The 24,766-nt window shown below is 41.1% G+C and overlaps 1 protein-coding gene across 3 annotated transcripts in view; it reads right to left on the reverse strand.

Moving 5' to 3' along the window:
• Positions 1–4,481: 4,481 nt before the first annotated feature.
• The window catches only part of FYN (FYN proto-oncogene, Src family tyrosine kinase), a 266,012-nt gene continuing 245,727 nt past the window's right edge, over positions 4,482–24,766 (reverse strand). For all 3 annotated transcript variants that reach the window (XM_049771190.1, XM_049771188.1, XM_049771189.1), the window contains 2 exons: positions 23,635–23,766; positions 4,482–5,150 (listed from right to left, as the gene is read on the reverse strand). In XM_049771190.1, coding sequence (XP_049627147.1) covers positions 4,942–5,150; positions 23,635–23,766 — 341 coding nt within the window. In that variant the 3' untranslated portion in view covers positions 4,482–4,941. The remainder of the gene's footprint in view (positions 5,151–23,634; positions 23,767–24,766) is intronic.

Genomic DNA, 24,766 nt, shown 5'->3' on the forward strand with positions numbered 1-24,766 from the left:
AAATCAAAATAAGTATGTATAAATACTACTGCTTCCTGCTTTAGTAAAACTATACCCTACAATATCATTTTTAGGATAAAAATGTGTATATGGAAGACATCACTTTCCCCAACATTAAATTGATTTATAAAGCAATAGTCATTAAACAAAGCATGGTAGTGGAATAAAGATAGACCCTCAGATCAATGGAATGGACTTGACTTTTTTGAGACTGACCCTTAGATCAATTAATCTTTGATAAAGGGGCAAGAGATACAAAGTGGAGCAACGAAAGCTCTTCAACAAGTAGTGTTTGGATAATTGGTCAACTACATGCAAAAAATGTGAAATCAGACTTCCTTTTAATACATGCAACTAAGGTCACATCAAAATGTATTAAAGACCTTGATATCAGACCTGAAATCATAAGTTACATGAAGAAAACTTAGGCAGAACACTCTATAACATTGAGACAAAAGGCATCTTCCAGGAACAAATTTGATCTAAATACATGTTAGGAAATAAATGCCTATTTTCCTCAAGTGAGATTCTTTCGTTCTGAGTCCTGACAAAGGAACAGATACTGCCTTTTATATAGCAAAGTTGGGGTGTCTCCTAGATGCTGCCCAAACCTTACCTCTCCCAAGAAGTCGGAAGGAATCATTCCAATGAACATGGCAGACGTTCTCCCATCCCCGAGGAAAGCAGATCAAATGCTTATTTCAGTGCGACTAGGCCAGTCCTCTGAGGTTGAGATGGAGGCATGGAAGGATTCCTTAAGCAGGTAAACACCCTTTGGTGCTAACCAAAAATCTTGAGTGGATGACCTTTTTTTTTTTCTTTTTGAGGGATGGCCACATCTGGTGGTGCTCAAGGTTTACTGAGGAATTATTATATAAGTGCCAGGGTTCAAACTGGGGGTGACCACATGCAAGGCAAATATTACCTGTTGTAATATTGCTCTGGCCCTGGCTTTCTTTCTTCCTTTTTTTTTTTTTTTTTTTTTGAGGGTTTGTGAATACCCCTAACCTTTCTTATAGAATTGTTCCATTTCTTTTATTTTATTTTTAGGGGGTGCACACTCATTATTGCTCAAGGTACTCCTGGTTCTTCACTCAGGAATTACTCCTGGCAATGCTCAGGGGACTATAGGGGATGTTGATCAAACCCGAGTTGTCCACATGCAAGGCAAACACTCTCCCTACTGTGCTAACACTCCAGCTGAAATTTTATCATTTCTTTCCAACAGTTTCCCTTGTCTGTAGGTTTCTCTGCTATGAATAAGGCAAAACCATCTAGCTCTGTTATAGAGATGAGAGCTAAGTGGTCTGAGAGAGGTGTGATTGCTGCAATGAGCATCACGTGAAAGAAAACATTGTCACTGGGGTAATGTCTGAGCTTGGCCAAGTTGTCATCTTCAGTGGGTTACTTATTTGATTTTTTAAAAAGCAAAAAAAAAAAAAAAAAAAAAAACCTCATGAAGCCAATAGCTTGCATAATGGAAGAAGAAATACTGCCAAGTTACTAAAGGGAGAAAAAAGTCCCTATTATTTATTACTAAAATCCCTTCACATTAATAAGTTTTCATCAGCGATTTCATTTCCAGCCACCAAATTCCACATCTTGTGAAGGGGGGAGACTACTGAGAAGGAAGGAGTCAATATACCTTGCAGAAGATGCTGCTTTTGCCCCACCTGCTCTAACTCAGGAACATTTCTTACTGGCACATCCCTTTTTGAAGAAAAAAAAAATCTAGAATGTTGAATGTCTCTGATATATTAACAGCTACTCTCCCCTTTTTCTTTCTGCAGCTCTGCTGTGAAGATTTAAAACAGTTCCATTTCCAGCACGCTGCATTTACTAAGAATGCTCCCTCCCACTTCATACAAATCTTTGAGTTTTGCTTCACAGATGGGACTCCACAATGAACTCTACAAAGGTATACTCTGGTTTAAGACACTTTTTAAAAATATCTTTGTTTAAAACAGGTTATGATTTTATCAGACTCTTTAAATGTTAAAGTAAAAACAAAATCCTTTTCAGCATATTAGCAAGTTATCAGGCCTTGTGGGAATGAATATTAAAACAGAGTTAATTTTGTAAATGCCTAGAATGTATTAATATTTGTGTAGTAATATAATAGCTTTATATACTTATCAGAACTTCAGAATTTTAGTTTGTCAATTTCCAGTATATTGATATAAAAAGCAATGCCATAAAAACTTGGTAAATAAAAAAATGCCCTCTCCCATTAAAAGAAACCACCACCCAAAAGCTTACACAACCAAAACGAAGAACCACCCCAAAACATACATGCACACACACAGCCTCTGAGGCATGGGGGTGTAGCTCAATGGTAGAGCACTTGCCTTGCGTGTGCGAGGTCCTGCCTGCATTTGCTCTCCATCACTGAGGGGAAAAAAGGAAAAGAGGAAAAAGGAGAAAAAGAAAATATCTTGGTTTCACCCTTTAAATAAGGTTGGAGGTGCTGGAGAGATAATACAGTGGAGCTTGGGGGAAGTTCCCTATTCCATCCCCAGCACCCTATTATGCTCCTCAAGCCTGCCAGAAGTGATCTCTGAGCACAGAACCAGGGGTAAGCTCTGAGCACTTGTTGGCATTGCTCAAAATTCCAATTCAAATAACCCCCCACTTCCACCACACACATCAAAACTGTTGGAAGCTCTAGTGGAGGGGTCCTCAAACTTTTTAAACAGGGGGGCCAGTTCACTGTCCCTCAGACCACTGGAGGGTCTGACTATAGTAAAAACAAAACGTATGGACGAATTCTTATGCACACTGCATAAATCTTATTTTGCAATGAAGAAACAAAACAGATACAAATACAATATGTGGCCCGCGGGCCATAGTTTGAGGACCACTGCTAGTGTAAAGGTTATTTCAGCAAAAAAACTTTTCTCCTATGACATGACAGCAAGCATCTTAGAATTACAGAACTGTAGGCGCTTCGGTGTATCTAATTGGACTCTTTCATCCCATTGATCAGGACCTAACAGGGAGAGATAGTGTGAGGCTCTCAGGGTCTTACAGCACAGAGACTTAGACAGGCAGCTGGGTCCACAGTGCTCTTTCCCTGTAGCAGGTAGGCTCCTTCTCAGTGATTTCAGAGATGGAAGGACACTGGGAACCTAGATACTGACTCCAGGACAAGAAAGGCTTTTCTGAGCATCTCTTTTTTCTACTAGTGAGATAGCAAATTCTAGTTTTAGGAAATGTCTGACCATGTTAATGTATGCCTAATCTAGCTTTTCTTTTCAATGTTAATGTATGCTTACTCTAGCTTTTCTGAATTATCCAGACAACCTAGTATTTCTGGAGTGCAGATTCCCTATCCCTGGTATTCTGAAGATATCTGTCCTTTGGAAATCATCACATGATGGCTAAATTCATCAGGTGATATCTTACCACGTGGTGTAGGACAGATGCCACTTAAACAAATAAACAAAAATTCAAATGTAAAAGGCTCTCTTTTTAATTACTAAATTAAGAAAGTTAAACAATTAAAAATGTAAACTCACAAATAAAACATAACAAAAAAGAATTAAGACTTCAGAGTTGCTCTTGGTATTAAAAACTTAATAGAAATAGAATTTTCGATTTGTTGTCAAACATGTAGTTTAAGGTTGGTACAAACAGCAACTAAAAATGTCATTTTTTTCTTTTGTGCATCCCCATGAAATGTAAAGTAGTGCATAGTTATTCCACTGGAGAACTCTCAGAGACATATAGAAAGTCATTTCATTAACAGTACAGGACATTTAAAACACTTATTTTACAATGGGAAATGTACAACTCCCCTCCCACCTTTCCCGTAAGTTTTTAGTAGCATGAGAAAGTTTAGCAGATTGTCATGACTACAATGCTATGGGCTTTAGACCATTAAAGTGTGGTTACAAGGTTTATTAAATTGAAAAAGTTTGAAACATTTCAAGCATTCATATTTTTTATACAAGAAGTTTGTGTGTTTCATCTTCCAGGTCTCCGGAGAGCACTGGCTGCTGGCTCACTCATATCTGTTCACTTTTAAGTCTCAAGTACAGATTGCAGGTGAAGCAAATACTGGAAACACAAATGATGAATTCAGCTTGAGGGTGCTAAAAGAGGCAAAGTGAACAGTCATCTAAAGGTATAGTCTGGAACCAAAAATGTGCAATCCAAATTATAAAAGGAGAAAAAGAGAGAGAGAGAGAGAGAGAGAGAGAGAGAGAGAGAGAGAGAGAGAGAGAGAGAGAGAGAGAGAGAGAGAAAGTTTATCATGCTTTGCAAAAGCCAAAAATGAGGCCACTGGTTTTTAGAATACCACCAGTGCTTTTCTGCTGATTTTGCTGTCAGTTCCTCACTTCTGGGTCCTGAAGTTTGTGGTCCACTCTGGCCACTGTCTCTGTGTTAGCACCCACATGGTGTATGTACAGGGATGGATATATTATATATACATATATTCATATTCATAAAAAAGAAAAAAACCCAAACACCTGTCCTGATTGGTTTTTGTTAAAACATGAAAAAAAATTTTATTATTTTAGACAAAGAGGCCACTTTTGGAAAATAATACTTTTTTTTTTTTTAGTTGAATCAGGTGAAGACAGAGTTAAAATCACATAGGATTTGCATTTTTAAAAAAGGAAAGCACTAGGATTGTTGGCACTGGAGTAACTATTTACATGGAACAGAGGTTTGGCCTTTTACATAACATCGATACAATGCATTTTCCAAAGTCTGAGAAACAACTAGGTTCTGTCTCGTAGGCTTCACAGCAGAGGTTCGGATATGGGGAGGTTCAGACAAGTCATTAATGAGGGCTGTGGAAGTTCGTCAGCTTCAGAGTCACATGCAAACTCCTCCTGCACGGATTAGGCTGCCGGCAGCAGCTGGCTACGGACTGAAAGCTAATGGGGAGGGGAGGGGAAGCCTCACGCAAGGCCTTTCTCTGCAGACTTGGTCTTACAGGTTTTCACCGGGCTGATACTGGGGCTCCGTGGCCGTAAAATAGTCTTCCAGGAAGCCCTGCAAATATTCGAACGTGGGCCGTTCCTCAGGATCCTTTTTCCAGCAGTGGATCATGAGCTCGTGGAGAGAGATGGGGCAGTCCTGTGGGCAGGGCATCCGGTAGCCGCGCTCCACCTGCTCCAGCACCTCTCGATTGTTCATGCCTGCAAAGAAAGGGGCAGTTAGAATGAGTTCTTCCTGCTCTCCTCTGTGGGTTGGCAACATAGCACATAGCGGGGAATGGGGAAGGGACACCTTGCCTAGATTTGAGAGTGGTCCTACATGTGATGTAACATCATTGGAGGTGGGATAATGGGGGGAGGACAGGCACAACTGTGCTGACTGAAAACCCTTTGAGTCTTAGAAGCATTGTCTGAAAGCAGCCAGATGTCAAAGGCAGAGCACTATGATTTCATTTCTATGAAATTTAAAAAAAAGTGCAAACAGAAATCAGAGCAGAACCTTCCAGGATGTGGGGCTTTGGTGAACGGGGGGTGGGGAGGGCACAGGAATGCTCTGTGAGTGTCATAGGACTTTGAGAGAGTCATAGAATGATCACATTCATTTGAGGGGTACATTAAAAAAGATAACTTGATAATAGTATCCAGAGACAATAGAGATGAGGGCTAGAAGATCAATCCATGGTAGAAAGCTTGCCACAAACAGTGGGGGTATGCAGTTAGAACAGAAGGGCATGGTGACAATGATAGCTGGAAATAATCACTCTGGACAAGAACGGGGTGCTGAAAGGAGATAAAGCGATATGCATAATACCTACCCATTCAGTAACAAAATTGAAACCATAGTGTCTAAAAGGGAAAATAAAGAAGAGAGATGGGACAGGAGCAATAGCACAGAGCATTTGCCTTGCATGTGGCTCACCCTGGACAAACATGGGTTCAATCCCTGGCATCCTATACGGTCCCCTGAGCCAGAAGCGATTTCTAAGCACATAGCCAGGAGAAACCCCTGAGCGCCACTGGGTGTGGCCCCAAAAAAACAAAAACAACCCCCCCAAAGGGAGAAAAAAGAGGAGAAAAGGAAGGAGGAGGAAGGGAAGAAGAAAAAAGTATCAGAGGCAAGCAGTGGAGAGGGCAGGAAGGAAAGTGGAACACTGGTGAAAGGTGTTGCATCCTGTATGGCTGAAATGGAATCATGAACAACTTTGTAACTGTATCTAATGGTGATTCGATTAAAGAATTCACTTATAAATTTAAAAAACAGCAAGAAAAAAGGGTGCAAAAGAAAAACAGGGTAGGGGACTGGATTTATCTCCCTCTCTTGAGGGACACTACAGTATTTTGTATTGATTCTTCATGTTTGATAATACTCTATGCAGTCTTTGTAAAATGATTAAATTCAATTATATGTATATGATACTTCTACTGAGCTGTCAAAATATGAATGAAGTAGACAAAACCAACCAACCAACTAAAAACCCAGGGAGAGCTGAAGAGAGAGCTCAGTGAGCACATGCTTTGCATGCAGGAGGCTCAGGTTTGATCCCTGGCACGGCATGGTCCCCTGAGCATCACTTGTCAAACCTGAAATGAACAGTCTGGAGTAGTTGCTGAGCACCTCTGTATGTGGTACAAATATAAAAAAAGCAAACCAAAAAAATCCTCTCAAACCCCATGGCAAGAGAATGAGACTTCCTTGCCTAAAGCCTCTACAAATGGTTCATGAACTTCATAAACTGGTTTCCTCATGAGGGGCAAGCTCTTAGGGTCCCTGATCTGAGATTGCTAGGAGCTACCATGACTGGAGCCCAAACTCTGATGTAATGCAATATTTGGTGACTTTGATGTTATCAATAAGGCCTGTGCTTACTGGTGACCTTGGAAAGACTGAGACTTTGTGACTCTCAGGGGAGCTTTCCAGGGCTGAGACTTCAGGTGACAGGAGACATTTTGTGAGATTGAAAGCTTTGAAAGACCCCCTTCCCTGAATGCTGGCTTTCTCCCTAGAACAGAAAATCCCCCACTGAGGTGGAGGCCATGCCCTGATCCCTTTCTCTATCGATGTCACAAGCCATTCTTTATTGATCCTTCCTCTCCCCTTCCCACCCATTCTGACATCTCCTGCTAAAAGCTTATCTCTGTTGGATGCTCATGGCCCTTCGCCTTTAATCTCGACTGTTTTCCAACTTCTGATCTGGTTTGTTGACAAAGGCAAAAACAGGATTTCAAATCATAGAGAAACCTAGATTTCTGCCCTATCTCAATTTCTCTACTGCTGGCAGCAGAAGACAGCATCTGCCTATAATTCTGGAAGAAATAGCAATAGACCAGCTAGAACTCTGCTAACCTGTACAAAGGGCCCAGGGTACAATCTTGCCCCTTGAGGCACACCCAGGTTCCTATGATCTGTTACAATTATTTTTACTTCGTTGTTACTTTTGGAGCTTTTTTTTAAATTAATTTTTTATTATTAGAGGTGACTTTGTTATTAAGAGGTATTATTTATTATTAAGAGGTAACTTACTCTGGGTTCATACTACTATCAATCACTGCATTATATTGACTGTTCATAACTTTTAGGACACATTTCTTCTCAGCTGCTGTAGTTTTTTGTGGTGATAAATCTTCTTTCTCACCTTCACTGCTGTGGAAGCAGGCCTTTAATTTAATTATGTGAAGCCAGCCTCACTTACATTTCAGAGGTGACCCTTGTATTAGTGAGCCGAGAATGAGTCTGAGCTGCTGCCATTCTATGCCTGTCATTACGTGTTTCCTCTTTAGTTTGCTGTTCGGTTAGTTCTTTGGTAAATTAGCTAAAATTCTCATCCAACTGAAGAAAACTCATTCCAACCCCCACTTTCCTTTTGGGGTTGTTGTGATGACCAGGGAGCACAAATTTGCTTGTGGTGCTTGCATACTTAGTTGTGATGCTCACACACTCTACAATGGTGCTGGCAGTGCAGCCTAGATATTGCTGGGTCAGGGTGTGTGTGGGTGGTGTGCTGGTAGTTGCACCTCATGCTTGCAAAGCAGATGGTTAATCGTGAGACACACTATAAGGCTCCCCTCCAAAAAAAACCCAACAACAAAAACCCCATATTCTGAAGATTTGGGATGGGGTGGGATCTGGAATTGCCAGAGGAATGTTCTGTGGGATTCTGGGGTGAAGGAAAGAGATCAGCATTTTCTTACACAGCTCTCCAATCCAACAAGCTTTGGAAATTAAAAGGTCTATAACTTACATGGCAGTAAAAACCAAGTCTGTATGAACCTCACTTAGCCAATAAAACTGAAGCTGGTGGGAGGCTACTTCCTGGTTTTATACTACTAATACACATCCTCACAGGGGTAAGAATACAGGAATAGAGAGTTGTAGGATGACATCCAGCTAGTAACCCAAAACAGGCCTTCGCCCAATTTTCCTTCCTCCTCCTTTGACATGTAAAAGCACACTGTATAGATACTTGGCTCTCTCTCTCTCTCTCTCTCTCTCTCTCTCTCTCTCTCTCTCTCTCTCTCTCTCTCACTCCTTCCCTCTCCACCCCCTCTCTGTGAGACCCTAAGTCACTATAATAACATCAACAACCATGAAGGAATACAAGTCAAGGGACTGCTGAAATAAATAACTAAAGTATAAGCATACAGGTCAGAGGGCATTTGCCTTGCACGTGGCCAGCCTGGGTTTGATCCCCGGGCATCCCATATGGGTCCCCCAAGCCTGCCAGAAGTAACTCCTGAGTGCTCCCGGGTGTGGCTCAAAAGCAAAATAAAAAACAAACCAAAAAAGAATAAGTACACAGAGTGAATGGGTGACACAACCATCACCAATTTGGGCTCTGGGGTCCCTAGTGCATAATTACAAAGAGGGGTGGTCTTCACTGTCCAAGGGAAGTACAATGTTCATAATGTGAATCTTGGTTCTGACCTTCACACCAGAGAGGACCATGAAGCTAGGCTGGACTTGTGCCATCTAGATGGACTTGTACCCTGCTCCTTTCTGTCCCCTGCACAGCAGTAATGACCCTCTTGGCCACTTCCAAGGTCACTTTGACCAGCAGTGCTCAGTTTCCTATAAACCTCCACAGCAAGCTAGGAAAGTAGAAAGAAAAATGCCTCAAATCCTTTTCTGGATCCCTGTAAGTCTCCTATAGCCCCAGATAGTGGATTTGCAGATACAGCCATGGCAGCATCACTTCCAGTTTATCTGCCCCAGACACTGCAGCTGAGATTCTCCAGGCCAGTAGACTGTATGTGCTTCCTGCCATTTTGATTGCAAGATCCTAGCTACAGTATTTTGCACAGGCTTCCTTTCTGTTTCCCAATCAAGGTCAAGTTTCCAGTTCTTACTTTCCCACCCCTGCTCTGTACAGCTTCCTGAATATCAACTTCCATGTGCATTTTCTTTTCCATGCTTCTTTATGTCCCCCCCCCCCCATTTCTTTTTGTTTCTTTCCTTTAAAAAATTACTTTTTGTGTGTGGATTTTTTGAGCTATACCAAGTGATGCTCAAGGACCATATGTAAGGCAAGCATCCTACCCTCTGTATTACCATGCTAGCCTTTTCCCCTCCCTTTCTTTTACACATTTTTTTTCTTGAAGCTAAATTTTTTTTAACTCAGTAGATTCCTGTTGATTTCCTTTTAGATATTTTTTTTGGTGGGAGCAGCCGTACACGCAGATACTTGCAGAACTGTACGGTGTCAGTGACTGAACTTAAGAGTTCTTGCATGCTAAGCATGTGTTCTAACTGCACTGAACCATTTTTTCAGCACCTCCTAGATTCTTTAAGAAAGAAAAAAAATCTTTATTGTTGGCAGAGCATCTTCACTATTTCTAACTTGGCATTTCTCAGTATCTCCTAAAGAATGTCTTGAGTTGTCTGGCCTCAGTTTGTTCACTTGTTTGTAGATGCTTCAGCATTCAATAGGCTTTCAGCTATCTGAAAAAAAATAGATGTCTTTAACAAAGTGTTTGACAGCTTTCCATTTGTGCAGCTTCCTGAGTAGATGTCAGACTTTCTGCACAGAAAGGAATTGAAATGTGATCAGCCCAAGTCTGCAGCATGACTACAAAAAATCTGGATTTTGGGGGCTGGAAAACTAGCACAGAAGGGTGGGTACTTATTTGCTTTGCACACAGCTAACCCACATTTAATCCCTCACACCACATACAGTCTCTTGAACACCACCAGATTGATCCCTAAGCAGAGCCAGGTGTATGTCTCTGAACATGACTTGGATTTAGTCCTTAAACCAAGCCAAACCACCCCAAATCTGAATTTTTGTACCATATGAATAATTGAGCATTTTAACAATGGAAAAGAGCTAGGAATATCAGACATTCAAATTAATTTTGCAAGTTATTTGAATTTCCCACTCAAAGGACATACTAATTTACAGGCCTTGTGCTAGAAGTTCTTGTGCTTTGCTGTAGAAGGATAGTACAGTCCTTTAAGAGTTATAATAATAGTATAGCAGGTAAGGTGCTTAATTTGCACACAGTAGATCAGGTTTTGACCCACAATACTACATATGATCCTGAAACCAGCCAAGAGTGATCTCTGAGTGAATAGCCAGGAGTAAGCCCTGAGCACAGCCAGATGAGTCCATGCAAAAAGAGCCCTTGATGGGCTGGGGCCACAGCTCAAAGGGCTGTATAGTTTTCTGAGCACAGCCAGGTGTGGTCTTCCCCCATCAAAAAAAGCCCTTTTGGATGATGTGGAGATACCATCACTAGGAGCCAGGAGGAGGAACAGCTGAGCAGAGCCTGTTGGAGCCATGTGCATTTGAACCTGATAGGCTCTAATGGTCTACCTGGGCAATAAACAAGATGACGTAAATCAGAAGTTGGCACAGGAACAAAGTGAAAAGTTTGGGCTCACAGGCACTGATGAAAGAGTCTTAATGAAAAGAAAGGAGTGACTCCAAGGAGGCACTATGCTGATCAGTGCTGCATTTCTTTCCCTGTCTTTCCAGATAACTACTGGAAGCTGTTTTTATTAAGCCACCTATAATAGTAAATATAGGAATGTCACTACTCTGGCACCAAAATGCACATAGGTTATTTATTGAATTTGTTTTGGGGGCCTCACTTAGAAGTGTGGGAGATACTCCTAGCCTGGAAACTGAACTTGGTAGTGTTGGAGGTAGAAGTGGAGGTTAGGAGAGACCTACCTTGTAATGCTAGAGATCAGCCCATGGCGTCCTGCATGCAAAGCATGTACTCCAGTTTGCTGAGCTGTTGCTCTGGTTCCCCACAAAGATTAATTAAAATTTATAATGGAATATCATCAAGAGTTCCTTATCCCAAAAAAATAAGAAGCAAAAGAGGGTACAGTTTGCACAGGAAGGCCACTGAGAATGTGGAGCTGGTAGAAAAAAGTATTAGGAGGCAATATGCAGGTGACAGTGGGCTCAGCAGCTGCTTCCTTTGCTCAACCATCCACTAACCTCTCAGGCCTCAAGGAAGCTCAAACAGGGAGAGGAAAACAGGATCCCTGGGATGGGGCAGGGGGTCAAAGCACCCAGGCTAAGTTTGGTTTCAGCCTCTTAGTGAGAGAATCCTAAACTCTTCGAACCCCAGGGAAAACACTCTTCCAGGGCATGCTGGGTGCATGGGGAAGTGGTACAGTCAACAGGAATCCAGAAAAATCTAAGTTCCATTTAGGCTCTGTCTAAGGCATCTCCTTGGGGCAGAGGAGGAGAGCCATAGGACATCCATTCTTTAAGGAAGGCACCAATTGCAACATTGATTTCTTTACCTCTTCAAGTCATTATTAAATGATTTGACACAGCCAAGAAAGTTGAGCAGCTGTTGAAAGATTGGAAAGTGCTTCAAATGCATCCATCAAAGTGCCACGGAGAAGAGAAAGCACCTGCTTTGCCAGGTGTTCAGTTAAGAGCCATGGCAGGAATGGTGGGGTCATTCTGCTGAGAATTGTGCTGGAATATGGTGTCTGAATGAACTTCAGGGTCAATTTGTTAGAACTTTGAGGGTAGAGGTTATCTTCAGGCTAGGAAAATGCACTGTGTATTGAATCGTGAAGAGGATAGATTAGGCTTAAAGGTAGGCTTGGGGGTCAAATGAAAACAAACAACCCTAAAATAGCCTTGCTTGAAAATCTTCACATAAATATTCTTTCCTTCTGTGCCATTCATCTGTCTGCTGCTGTACCTATATAAACTTTTGTTGTATTCTGGGAAAGACACGTGCCCAGCACTGGGTGCTAAGTACAGGCCAGGAGTTCTCATCATAAAGAGCCAAGCCACTGTGGAACAGAGCTGGGGGCTAAGGCACAGGTGTGTGGTGGAAACTGGGATTTGAACAAAGTCTGGCATATGGTAGGTGCTCAATAAAGATGTGTGAGTGGAAGAACCAAAGGAAGGCTTCTAAAACCTGTCTGAAAGGCCATGGACATTTCAAAGTGAAATCATAAGATAAATGGGTTTATGCTATCTAGAATAAATTAGCTGGTGACAATCATAAAATGAAGTGCAGTACAATTTGGGGGAGGGACAGCAGTAGGAACTCCCAGGATAAGATCACTGCTTTGTTGAATGATAGCAGAACAAGAAGTAGCAGAGGAAAAAAGAAAAAGGATTAAAAAAAAAAGGTTGATGTGCAAAACTGACTTTATGCATGAACCTCAGAAAAGTGTTTCTACTTGTTTCTTTTCTGTTTTTTTTTTTTTTTTTTTTTTTGGGTCACACCCGGCATTGCTCAGGGGTTACTCCTGGCTGTCTGCTCAGAAATCGCTCCTGGCAGGCACAGGGGACCATATAGGACACCGGGATTTGAACCAACCACCTTTGGTCCTGGATCGGCCCTTTGCAAGGCAAACGCCGCTGTGCTATCTCTCCGGGCCCTACTTGTTTCTTTTCTTATTTCCAATAATCCATCAGTACACAAATCATTGCATCTAATTGGGATGCAAAGAATGGTTTTGAATCTTGGCAGGTAGAAAAGCAAGTTAGATGGCTGTGTTGAGATTGCATTTGAGCTGTTGCAAGTGAGTTCACCAGAGGTGTTTTTCAGGCCTGTGTCTCAGGTGTGCCCCACATCTCCAAAGGATCATTTCTACTGGAGAGGTGACTCCTGCACAATCTCTCGAAAGTCTCAGTGTCCTATTTTAGTATTTTTTCCTTTAGGATCACAGATAGAGGTGTTCAGTGGCTATTTGTGGCTCTGTGCTCATCAATCATTCCTGAAGGTGCTCTGGGAATATTATGTGGTAATGGGGATTGAACCGGGGCTTATACATGAAAGGCAATCACCTTAATACTTACTATCTTGCTGGCTCCCTTCAGTATTTTCTTTTTTTGGCTTCAAGGCTCTTATTCAACTTGTTTTTCTTTCCTTTCTATATATTTCTTTCATAACATTTATCCTAGCCAAATGAGTGAGCCTTTTATTGTTTCCTCATCTCCTTTAGTCAAATACACCAACACCATCTTCCTAGTTCTTCATTTTGGAATTTGCTTCATTCCAGGTCAAAAAAAAATGCTGGAAAGTTTTTGAACAACTTCAAACATATCACCTTCCTATAGTAAGACCTTGATCAGCACCTGCCAGCCACAGTATGGTATTGAGAGCTAAAGGAACAAAGGCCCTGGTCAGGCATGAAAGAGCCCAGAAAAATGTACTACCACTCAGTGTTCTTGAAGAATTATTTGGAGAGACACTAGGGAAATTGAGAAATTACTACAAACAGAAGCTAAATCATGATAGGTGGGAACTGGGAGTGGGTTGCCAATAATATATATGAGGACTGAGTGCATGAGAGAAGACAGTCCTGGGCAAGAATGTGGGGATGGGCAGGCAGACACGGGAAATGGCTCAACAGCTGGAACACAGGCTCTGCAATGTGGAGGCCCCAAGTTTGGTCTCTGGCACCACACTGCCCCCTAATCACCACCAGGGCTGGATCTTATGGCCCTTGGCAATGTCTGCCTGGCCAAGTTTCACCAGGTATGACCTCACTGCTTGGAAGGCCTTCCAAAAATGAAACAAATACACAAGAAAAAGAAGACAGAGACAAAGATTGCTCCTTTCTCAGTGACATCTGGATGAAGCTTTAATGAAAGAGACTTCCTTAGGAAGTGTTATCCTTCATTAAGGTAATAGTCCTATAATTGGAATCCCTCTGTAAAAGCCTTTTTCTCAAGAAGACTTGATGAGATTCAGAATTCCAATTATCTGATTATAGCAGTGTTTAAAAAACAAAAACAAAGACCAAAAACAAAACCAGGAAGAACCCATGGTGAGAAACAAGCTTGTGAACTATTTTCTGTGCCTTTCTGAGGCTGAGAAGCAGCTCATGTGAGCCCAAATGATTTCCTTGCCACTTTTCCAGCTTCCTGGTTTTGGCTGCAAACCAGGGCTCAGAGCCTCTCTGGGTAGCACCTGAAACTCGTGTCTCCCATGCTGGCTCCAGCCAGTACTCCGTCTCATCTCTTCCCCACACATGCCATTCTGTACTACCTCTTTGGCAGTTACCCACATGTTCTTCCTTAACTGGAATTCTGCTACATTTTTCCTTTTTTGGGGGGAAGGTCCCACATCTGGCTGTACTCAGGGTTTATTTCTGGCTCTGCACTCAGCGATCACTCCTGGAAGGGCTTGGTGTCGGGGATCAAACCTGGGTCGACCATGTACAAGACAAGAGCCCTACCCACTGTGCTATCAGTCCAGTCTTTTCCTATTCTAGAGAGGAAATAAATTCCAACTTCTCTAAGTAGCACTTCTGACACTTCCCTTATCTATCCCCCCAACTTCCTGTGCAGAATCAGGGCAGCTACCAGTGCCCCATCCCAGGCATCACTGACAGTATGTAAATATACACATTCACTATAGTTAAACTCTCATTTTAAACTCCCTTCTTCACTGTCTCACAAGGATCTGTAAGGTTCTTTCAGTATCTGTTAAGTATCACTGAATCAAGTTCCTGGCCCCATTATCGAAATGACCATTGGGGCACACAGTAGATAGATTCAATCACTACATTCCTTTGAGAACTATTTCCTCTAAAAAGAACTAATAAAACTAATTTCTCCCCTAGATTTACTGATGACTATTTTATTTAAGTTTCAGGAGTAAAGGGACTTCATTTGTTTATTTGCTCACTGTCTGATCCTAGCACCTAAAAAAGGGACTAGTTCAGGGAAAATTTTCTCAGAGACTGAATGTCTCATTTGCACTTAATTTTCCTGAGAAAATACTACACAGTTCATGTGTATTGATACTATGTGGAAATAAAGGAATCTTACTCTGAGCTGGAAAATGAGGCCACTTTCCTGACATAAAATTCAATTTTATGAAAAGACTTCCTCAGAAAGTCATCCTGTCCTTCCTTTTCCTTCCCAACCCATGCCTTTTTTTTTTTCAGTTTCTGTGTAGGGACCCTGAAAAATAAACAGCTAAGAAAATCTTTGCCTGAAATATTTAAAGGAAGCACGAACCTTTCTCCAAGTAGTGGAACATGTGCAGTGACTATCAACTGTGGAAAAAATCAGTTCAGTATTCATACAATAAATAAAAAAACAAAGATCGATGGGGCTCGAGAGATAGCACAGTGGTAGGGTGTTTGCCTTGCACATGGCTAACCCTGGACAGACCCAATTTGATTCCTGGCATTCCATATGATTCCTGAAGCCTGCCAGGCACTATTTCTGAGCACAAAGCCAGGACTAATCCCTGAGTGCTGCTGGGTGTGGCCCATAAGCCAGAAAAAAAAATAAAGAACAAGTTGAGGTGTGTGAGACCAGCAAGATAAGCTGTAGGTGGAGGCCAGAGTTTGAACTTAAAAATTGCCATTTTGAATCAAGCTGAAGTACTCAAATCCAGTCTCAGCAAACTGTTGGTTGTGGATGGAGTTTGGCCCAAAAAGGCACCAGTCTGAACTGAGTTGATGTGTGGGAGACCAGCAAGAGTTGCATCTAATCTTGATGCAAAGAATGGTTCTGAATCTTGGCAGGTGAAAAAGGAAGTTACATGTGTGCAACTCTGCGACTACACATTTCTTCCAGTCAGGAGCTGCACCACAACACATACTGTATTTGCTGGCATATAAGATGACCCTTCAACCCATGGAAAACTTCCTAAAAGTCTTAAAAGTAAGTTAATTCTTAAAAGTAAGAGGGGTGCGGATCACTTGTCCCTGAAGCTGGAACAAGTTTCAGCATGCCGTATACCAGCATATAATATGACTCCCGACTTTTAGGAAGTTTATCGTGGGCTGAAGGGTCATCTTATATGCCGGCAAATACGGTAATAACAGTACCACACATGACTCCCGACTTTTAGGAAGTTTATCATGGGCTGAAGGGTCATTTTATATGCCGGCAAATACGGTAATAACAGTACCACACAACAAAGGTCACAATGAAAAACTATGCAGAACCCCAACATATACTGTGACTGAAAATGCTAATTCTGCAGACCCGACCAACACCAGCCATTTGTTTTTTGGGCCATATCCAGTGGTGCTCAGGGGTTACTCCTGGCTTTCCATTCTGAAATTGCTTCTGGCAGGCTTGGGGACCAAATGGGATGCATGGAACTGAACCTGGGTCTGTCCCAGGTCTGTCATATGGAAGGTAAACGCCCTGCTGCTGTGCTATCACTTCAGCCCCTACATAACCTTCTGATCAGGAATTTAGAGAGGGAATGTTAAGGATGTTCAAGGAACTTAAACAATGGAACTGATTGAACAGTCAGCTTATAAGACTGAAGAGGATATGAGAGTAGAAATGAGAAAACATCAAACAGAAATATTAGAGTTGAAAACCATGGTATGTGAAATGAAAACCTCACTGGACAGCTTCACAAGCAGGGTAAAAGCCACTAAGGACAGTATCAGTGTGCTAGAAGATGAGCTGCATAACACCTCCATACAAAAAAAGAGGCTAGAAAAAATCTGGAAAGAAAGTGAACAGACAACAATAGAATTCTGGGATAAACTCAATGGAAACAGCATAAGAGTCATTGGAGTCCCAGAGACTCAGGAAGAAAACCTCTATGAAAGATCAACAGTCAAGGACATCAGTGTTGAGAAATTCCCAGAACTAAAGAGTATATGCAAGGAAATCCTAGATGCCCAAAGAGTACCTGCTAAAAAGGATCCAAAGAAAAGCACAAGGCACATACTAGTCACAATGATGAAAACCAAAGATAAGGATAGAATACTGAAAACAGCAATATCACAAAGGAAAATTACATACAAAGAAGTATCCTTAAGATTTATAGCAGAAAATGGAAAGCCTGTTTAGAGTACAGGCGGGGGTCGGGTGGGGAGGAGGGGGATTTGGGACATTGGTGATGGGAATGTTGCACTGGTGATGGGTGGTGTTCTTTACATGACTGAAACCCAAACACAATCATGCATGTAATCAAGGTGTTTAAATAAAATATATATATAAAAAAGATTTATAGCAGATTTATCACAAGCAACTCTCAAGGCCCAAAGGCAGTGGTGAGGAAACTCAAAAATTGATACTTCTTCCAAGGATATTTCACCCAGCCAGGCTTTCATTCAGGTTTAAAGGAAGGTTAAACAGCTTCATGGACAAACAACAGCTCAGAAAGTCTATAGACTTAAAATCAACCTAAAAACAAGAGCTGAAAGGTCTACTAAGACAAGAAAGATCTAACAAACATACCAAAATTGTACATAAAGATGACATTTAATCCCGTGACAATAATTTCTGTCAACATCAATGGACTAAATGAACCAGTTAAGAGACACAAAGTGGCAAAATGGATCAAAATGTTGAACCCAACATTTTTCTGCCTATAAGAAACTCATGTGAATGTCATACAAACATAGATTCAAAGTCAAAGGTTTGAGGTCAAACATTCAAGCAAACAACAGCTCCCTTAATAAGTCTGGGGTGGCCATAATAATATTAGACAACACATATTTTAAGTATAAACGGTTATAAGAGACAGAGAAGAGATAGATATTTCTTAATAATCAAGAGATATGTACACCAGGAAGAAATCATACTCCTAATATACATGCACCCAATGAGGGGCCAGAAAAAATATTAAAAAATTGCTGATATAATTGAAGAAAGATATCGATAACAACACAATAATAATGGGAGACCTCAACACTGTCATGTTGCCCCTTAACATTGGTAAATGAGGCTAAAACTCAACAAGGATATCCTGGCTCCGCAGGAAGAAATAGAAGAGTGGCTCATATATATATATGGCTCTCCACCCCCTCCCAAAGCTGAATACACATTCTTCTCCAATGCACATGGGACATTCTCTAAGACAGAACACATTCTGGGTCAGAAAACATACCTCCATAAAATCAAGAGGACAGAAATTGTATCAACTAACTTCTGAGACCATGATGCTCTAAAAATAGAAGTGAATTACAAACAGACACAGAGAAAAACTTTAACACTTGGAAATTAAACAGCTCACTACTGAACAGACAGTGGGTTAGAGTTAAAATCAAAGAGGAAATTAAAGGATTCCTGGAGACAAATAAGAATGAAGACACAAATTATCAGAATTTGTGGGACACATTAAAAGCAGTATTAAGAGGAAAACTTATAGTTTTTCAAGCATTCATCAGGAAGGAAGAAAGAGAATACATAAATAACTTAATGACACAGCTAAAAAAATTGGAAAGTGATCAACAAAATGAACCAAAAATAGGCAGACAGAAGGAAATAATAAAGCTCAGAGCAGAAATTAATGAACTGGAACCCCACCCCCCAAATCCAAAAGATAAATGAAAGCAAAACTTAGTTCTTTGGAAAAATTAACAAGATTGATAAACCACTAGCAAGACTCACAATGAGAGAGAAACTTAATAAACTAAATTAGAAATAAAAAGTAGGAAGTTACTACAGATACTGCAGAAATTCAAAGGGTAATCAGAGATTATTTTGAACAACTTAATGCCACAAAACAAGATAACCTGAAAGAAATGGATACATTCTTGGACTCTTAGAACCTACCAAGGCTGAACCAAGATGATCTAGAATATTTGAACAGACCTACCACTAGTGGGGATATTAAAATGGTAATCAAAAATTTTGCCAAAAACTAAAGCCCAGGCTCAAAAGGATTCACTAGAGAATTCTTTCAAACCTTTAAAAAGAGGACCTACTTGCCAATCCTTTTCAGGCTTTTCCAGGAAATTGAAGAAACAGAAACATTCCTAAAGAGTTTCTATAAAACTAACATCACCCTGAGACCCAAAGCAGACAGAGATGCCACAAAAAAGAGAAATACAAGCCAATATCCTTGATGAACACAATTACGAAAATCCTCAACAAAATTCTAGCAAATAGAATCCATCATCAAGAAAGTTATACACCATGACCAAGTAGGATTCATTCCAGAGATGCAAGGATGTTTTAACATATGCAAGACAATCAATGTAATACAAATCAATTTTAACAAAAGAAAAAACATACGTCCTATGACATTATCAATAGATGCAGAGAAAACAACAAAGTCCATCACCATTCATGTTAAAAACTCTCAACAATGGAGCCAGAGCAATAGCACAGTGGTAAAGTGTTTGCCTTGCATGCAACCAACACAGGATCAATGGTGGTTCAAATCCTAGCATCCCATATGGTCCACCAAGCCTGCCAGGGTTGATTTCTGAGCACAGAACCAGGAGTAACCCCTGAGCTGAGTGCCACCAGGTGTAGCCCAAAAAACCAAACCAAACCAACCAACCAAACAAACGAATAAAAAACTACAATAAAAAACACCTCTTAACAAGAAGGGAATAGAAGGAAATTTTCTAAATATAGTCAAGGTCATTTACAATCCATGGCAAATATTATACTCAATGGAGGAAAACTAAAAGCCTTTCCTCTAAAATCTGGCACAAGACAAGGCTGTCCCTCTTTCCACTTCTATTCAACATAGTACTGGAATGATTTGCCATAGCATTTAGGCAAGAAAGATATGAAGAAGTCAAGCTATCACTGTTTGCAGATATTATATTTTATCTAGAAAATCCTAAAGACTACCAAAAAGCTTCTAGATATAATAGATTTGTATAATAAAATGACAGGCTACAAAATTAACACACAAAAATCCATGGCGTTTTTATATATAAACAATGAAAGAAAAGGAAGATAGATTAAAATAATGTATCCATTCACAATTATGCCTCAGAAAATCAAGTACTTTGGGGCCAACTTAACTAAAGAGGTGAAAGAACTATATAAAGAAAATTATAAAACAAACTATAAAACCCTTTACTTCAAGAGAAAAAGAGAGCACAAGAAAATAGAGACATATACTGTGCTCTTGGATTGGGAGGATTAACATCATTAAAATGGCAATATTTCTGAAAGCATTGTACAGATTGAATGCAAACCCTCTAAGGACATTTTTCAAAGAAGTGGATCAAACGCTCCTGAAATTCATTTGGAAAAATAAACACCCAAGAATAGCATAAAACAAGCCTTTAAAAAAAGAAAAGAAAAGAAGATGTGAGGCATCACTTTCCCAACTTTAAAGTGTACTTACTACAAAGCAATAGTCATTAAAAAAGATGATAGGGGAACAAAGGCAGATCCTCATATCAATGGAATAGACTTGAGTTTTCTGAGACCAACCCCAAGGTATACAACCAATTAATTTTTGATAGAAGCAAGAAATACAAACTGGAACAAGGAAAACCTCTTCAACAAGTAGTGTTGGGAAAACTGGTCAACTACATGCAAAAAAAAAAAAAAAAAGTGAACTCAGACCACTCATTAACACCATGCACATATGTCAAATCAAAATGGATCAGACCTGAAACCATAAGGTACAGGGAGAAAAACATAGGCAAAACACTCTATGCAATTCAGTCTAAAGGGATTTCACGAAGGAAACACCACTGTCCAAGCAAGTGGAAGCAAAAAACAAAAAAACCCAAAAAACAAAAAAACAAACAAACAAATGGGACTACATTAAACTGAGAAGCTTCTGTACTTCAAAGGAATTAGTGAGTAGGATATATCGCAGAATGGGAAAAATTATTCATCCAATACTCAGCTAATAAAGGGTTAATATCTAAGGTATATAAGATACTGACAGAATTTTTTAAGAAAAAAACATTGGTGCTGGAGCGACAGCACAGCGGTAGGGCATTTGCCTTGCACATAGCTGATCCAGGATGGATGATGAATCGAATTCCGGCATCCCATATGGTCTCCTGAGCCAGGAGAAATTTCTGAGCACATAGCCAGGAGTAACCCCTGAGCATCACTGGGTGTGGTCCCCAAACCAAAAGCATCTAACCCCATCAAAAACTGGAGAAAAAAATGAACAGACATTTCCTCAAATAATAAATCCAAATGGCCATAAAGCACATGGAAAAATGCTCCACATCACTAATCATTGGGAGATGAAAATCAAAATAACAATGAGGCATCACCTCACACCTCAGAGAATGGCACACATCACACAGAACAAGAACAACCAGTAATGGCATAAACCAGGGGAGAAAGGGATTCTCATTCATAGCTGGTGGGAATGCTGTCTAGTCCAGCCTTTCTGGAAAACATAATGAATATTCCTCAAAAAACTGGAAATTGAGCTTCCTATGATCCAGCAATACCACTTCTAAAGATATACCCTAGGAACACAAAAACACAATACCAAAATTCCCTCTGCACTCTTATGTTCATTGCAGCACTATTTATAATAGCCAGAATCTGGAAGCAACCCAGGTGCCTGACAACAGATGAGTGACTAAAGAAACTGTGGTATACCTACACAATGGAATACTATGCAGTCATTAGGAAAAATGATGTCATGAAATTTGCTTTTATATGGGTAGACATGGAGTTATTGTGCTGAGTGAAATGAGTCAGAGGAATTGAAATCAACATAGAATAATCTCACTCATCTTTGGGATGTAAGGAAAATGAGATGATATTGAGACAATAGAGATGAGGATTATGAGGGCCAGTTCATTGTACGAAGTTCATTGTAGGAAATTTGCTACAAAGAGCAAAGTGTGCATTTAGAGTACAGAAAGGTCTGCTATGAAAATGATAGTTGGAACTGATCACTCTGGACAAGAACTGGGTGTTGCAGGGGGATAAAATGGCATATATGGTACCCCTTCATTAACAGTAGTGAAAGCCACAGTGTCAATAAAGAAAAGAGATAGGCAGAGTGTGAGAGAGAAGTAAAATGCCTCCCCAGAAGCAGTTGGGAAAGGGTGGGTAGGAAGGAAAAGGTCATCAGGAAGGGTGAGAGGGAAACTGGGGCCACTGGTGGTAGGAAATGTGCACTGGTGAAGGTTGTTATACATTGTTTAACTGTAACTCAATTAACTTTATTTGTGGAAAATACCCCTATTATGAACAATATGTTTAAAAAAAAAAAAAAAGAATAGCCCTGGCATCTTTGACATTTGGGCCCTGAACATTTCCACCTAGAAAAGCAAACTCAAGAAAACCCATGAAGGTACTCCCAGCCCCTGCAGGGTGACCTTCTCTTGGGTGCAGGTTTGTATTCTCTGGATGTGCTGGGAGCAGCCTGTGGCACTGCATCACTAACACTGACTTCCCTTTATATCTCCAAAGGCCGGGTGCCTGCACTTCAGAGCCAACGAATTTGTCAATGTTGCCTCTGTGCCAGCATGGCTCTCTTAGGAGTTTCGAGGCTCTATCAAAGTGGAAAGAGATGCTCTTTGTGTGCATCCTCTGAGTGAAGATGACCAGAGACAATTGTCTGAAGGAACAAAAGGATTACAAATTAATCTGCTCTTGCTGGCTCCTTTGACTAGCAAAGATGCTATTACAGACCCAGGATTTGTAAGAGCCCCCAGATTCCTCATTAATCTCCCTATCACTGGATCGTGGCTTTGTTTTGTTTGGTTTCTTTGTTAGGTAAGGGAACGAGGGGGAGCTGTGCTCTTTCTTCACTCAGCACTAACATAAAAATATGCCTTTAACATTTCAGAAAAAGCTGATTGTGGCTGTGTTATGACCACCAAAGCATAGAGGTGAAATGGCACACATGTCCTTGACATCATCCTCTGTCTAAATGAATTATGTTAAGCATGAATAACCTTAAACCTGTGGTTTCTTAGCAGAGCAGAAAATCTGGTCCACGAGAAAAAATTCCAGGACTTAAGAAGCTACAGTTTCCATACATTCTACCTGCCTTTGTGCACAGCACATTTTGATTGTTCAGAAGTAAGTAGGGAGTGGCTTCTAAATGGCATTTCCTACATGCTGCTGTGCTTTCTGGCCACCTGGAGCTGAGACCTGCAGAGAGAGCAGGTCCTAGCATCTTCCAGCCAGGTTTGCTCCATGGGCCAGTGCTACTGTGTAATCAAAAAGCAGTGGACACTTTTCTCTTGCTCAGAAGGGTCTGCTAAGTCTTTTTGAAAGAAGATTCTGTCAGGAGCAGTTCTGCTCTGGGAACCACAGACACATGCCTCTATGGAGAGGAGTGAGTCCAGGCACTGGGGTGGGCTGAAGCAGTCAGACCTTCTGCTGATGATATCCAGCCTGGCATACAGCTCCTGGTAGCTACTTGTCTATCTACACTGGTGTCTCTCAGCTTCCCCTTTCTGGATAAGGACCCATCTCCAAACACATACTGGGCTGAAAACTGAGGATGGGGTTACAGAAAAACTAGATAAAGTTTCTTCAATGTGTGTGTGTGGGGGAGAGGATGAGGGAGGGCAAATTCTTACCTGGGTATGGCACTCTTCCTTTGGTGACCAGCTCTGTGAGTAAAATTCCAAAAGACCACACATCAGACTTGATCGTGAACCGTCCATATAGGGCTGCTTCAGGGGCTGTCCACTTAATGGGGAACTTTGCACCTGTAGAAAGAACATCTGGTTACTTGTTAGGCTAGAACATTGGGGCTCTCTGGGGATGAGTAGGGAAGAGGAAAACGACAGGAAGTTGCTAGCCTAGGAGCAGATTCGGAGAGCATTGCAGGAAGAAGGGGTACAAAAAATTGAGTTAGCATTAAAAAAGATTTGGAGGTATATTCTTGGCTCCATGACCTTAACCAAGTCCATTTGCTAAAGGAGCTAGAGAGAGCCCAAAGGGTTGGAACAGTGTGTATGCAGAAGGTTTAGCTTCTATTCCTAGTACCACATGGTCTCCAGAGCACTGAGCTTGAAAAAGTCTCTGAACATTGCAGGGTATGGGCCCAAAACAAAATTAAAATTCTATCAAAAGGCTGAACTTCAAAGCTCCTTTAAACTCTGGCTTCTAGAATCTGAATTTATGACCAAAAAAGAACATTATCAGGCCATCTTTCTGGCAGAAACACAGCCTGGCTCCTCTACCAAACTCCAAAAGAAAATAATAGCTTCTAATACTTCCTAGGTTGATGCTGTTAGCTCTGTGGAATTTCCAGAATGAGTAGGGTCAGGTCCCATTCTGAATGAACCCCAACAACCCAGTCTCACATTCTACACCCTCTGACAGAAATGGGCCAGTTCTCTAACTGACCTCACTATGAATACCTGAATCTAGTGGGACCAGACTACAGAGTTGCAATCTATGGAAGTATTTTCAGAATGGGGTTGGGCTGTGCCTCCCCTCCTCTGCCCTGTACCCACCCTGGTACTGAAAAATCCAGCAGCCTCTGCCTACACTTGCCATCTTCCCTTCAGAAAAATGGCTTGGCTCCTCTATCAAGCTCCAAAAGGAAACAAAGGCTACCCATACTTCCCAGGTAGTCTGGTCCAGGCTGAGACCACTGTGGTATTCTCAGAATGGTTGGGGAGTAGAGTCCCCTTTCTATGTGAACCACAGCAGCCCAGTACCACACCATACACCTTACAACAGAAAATGCCTAGCTCCGCA

Source organism: Suncus etruscus, chromosome 4, assembly GCF_024139225.1.
Source record: "Suncus etruscus isolate mSunEtr1 chromosome 4, mSunEtr1.pri.cur, whole genome shotgun sequence".
Lineage (NCBI taxonomy): Eukaryota > Metazoa > Chordata > Mammalia > Eulipotyphla > Soricidae > Suncus > Suncus etruscus.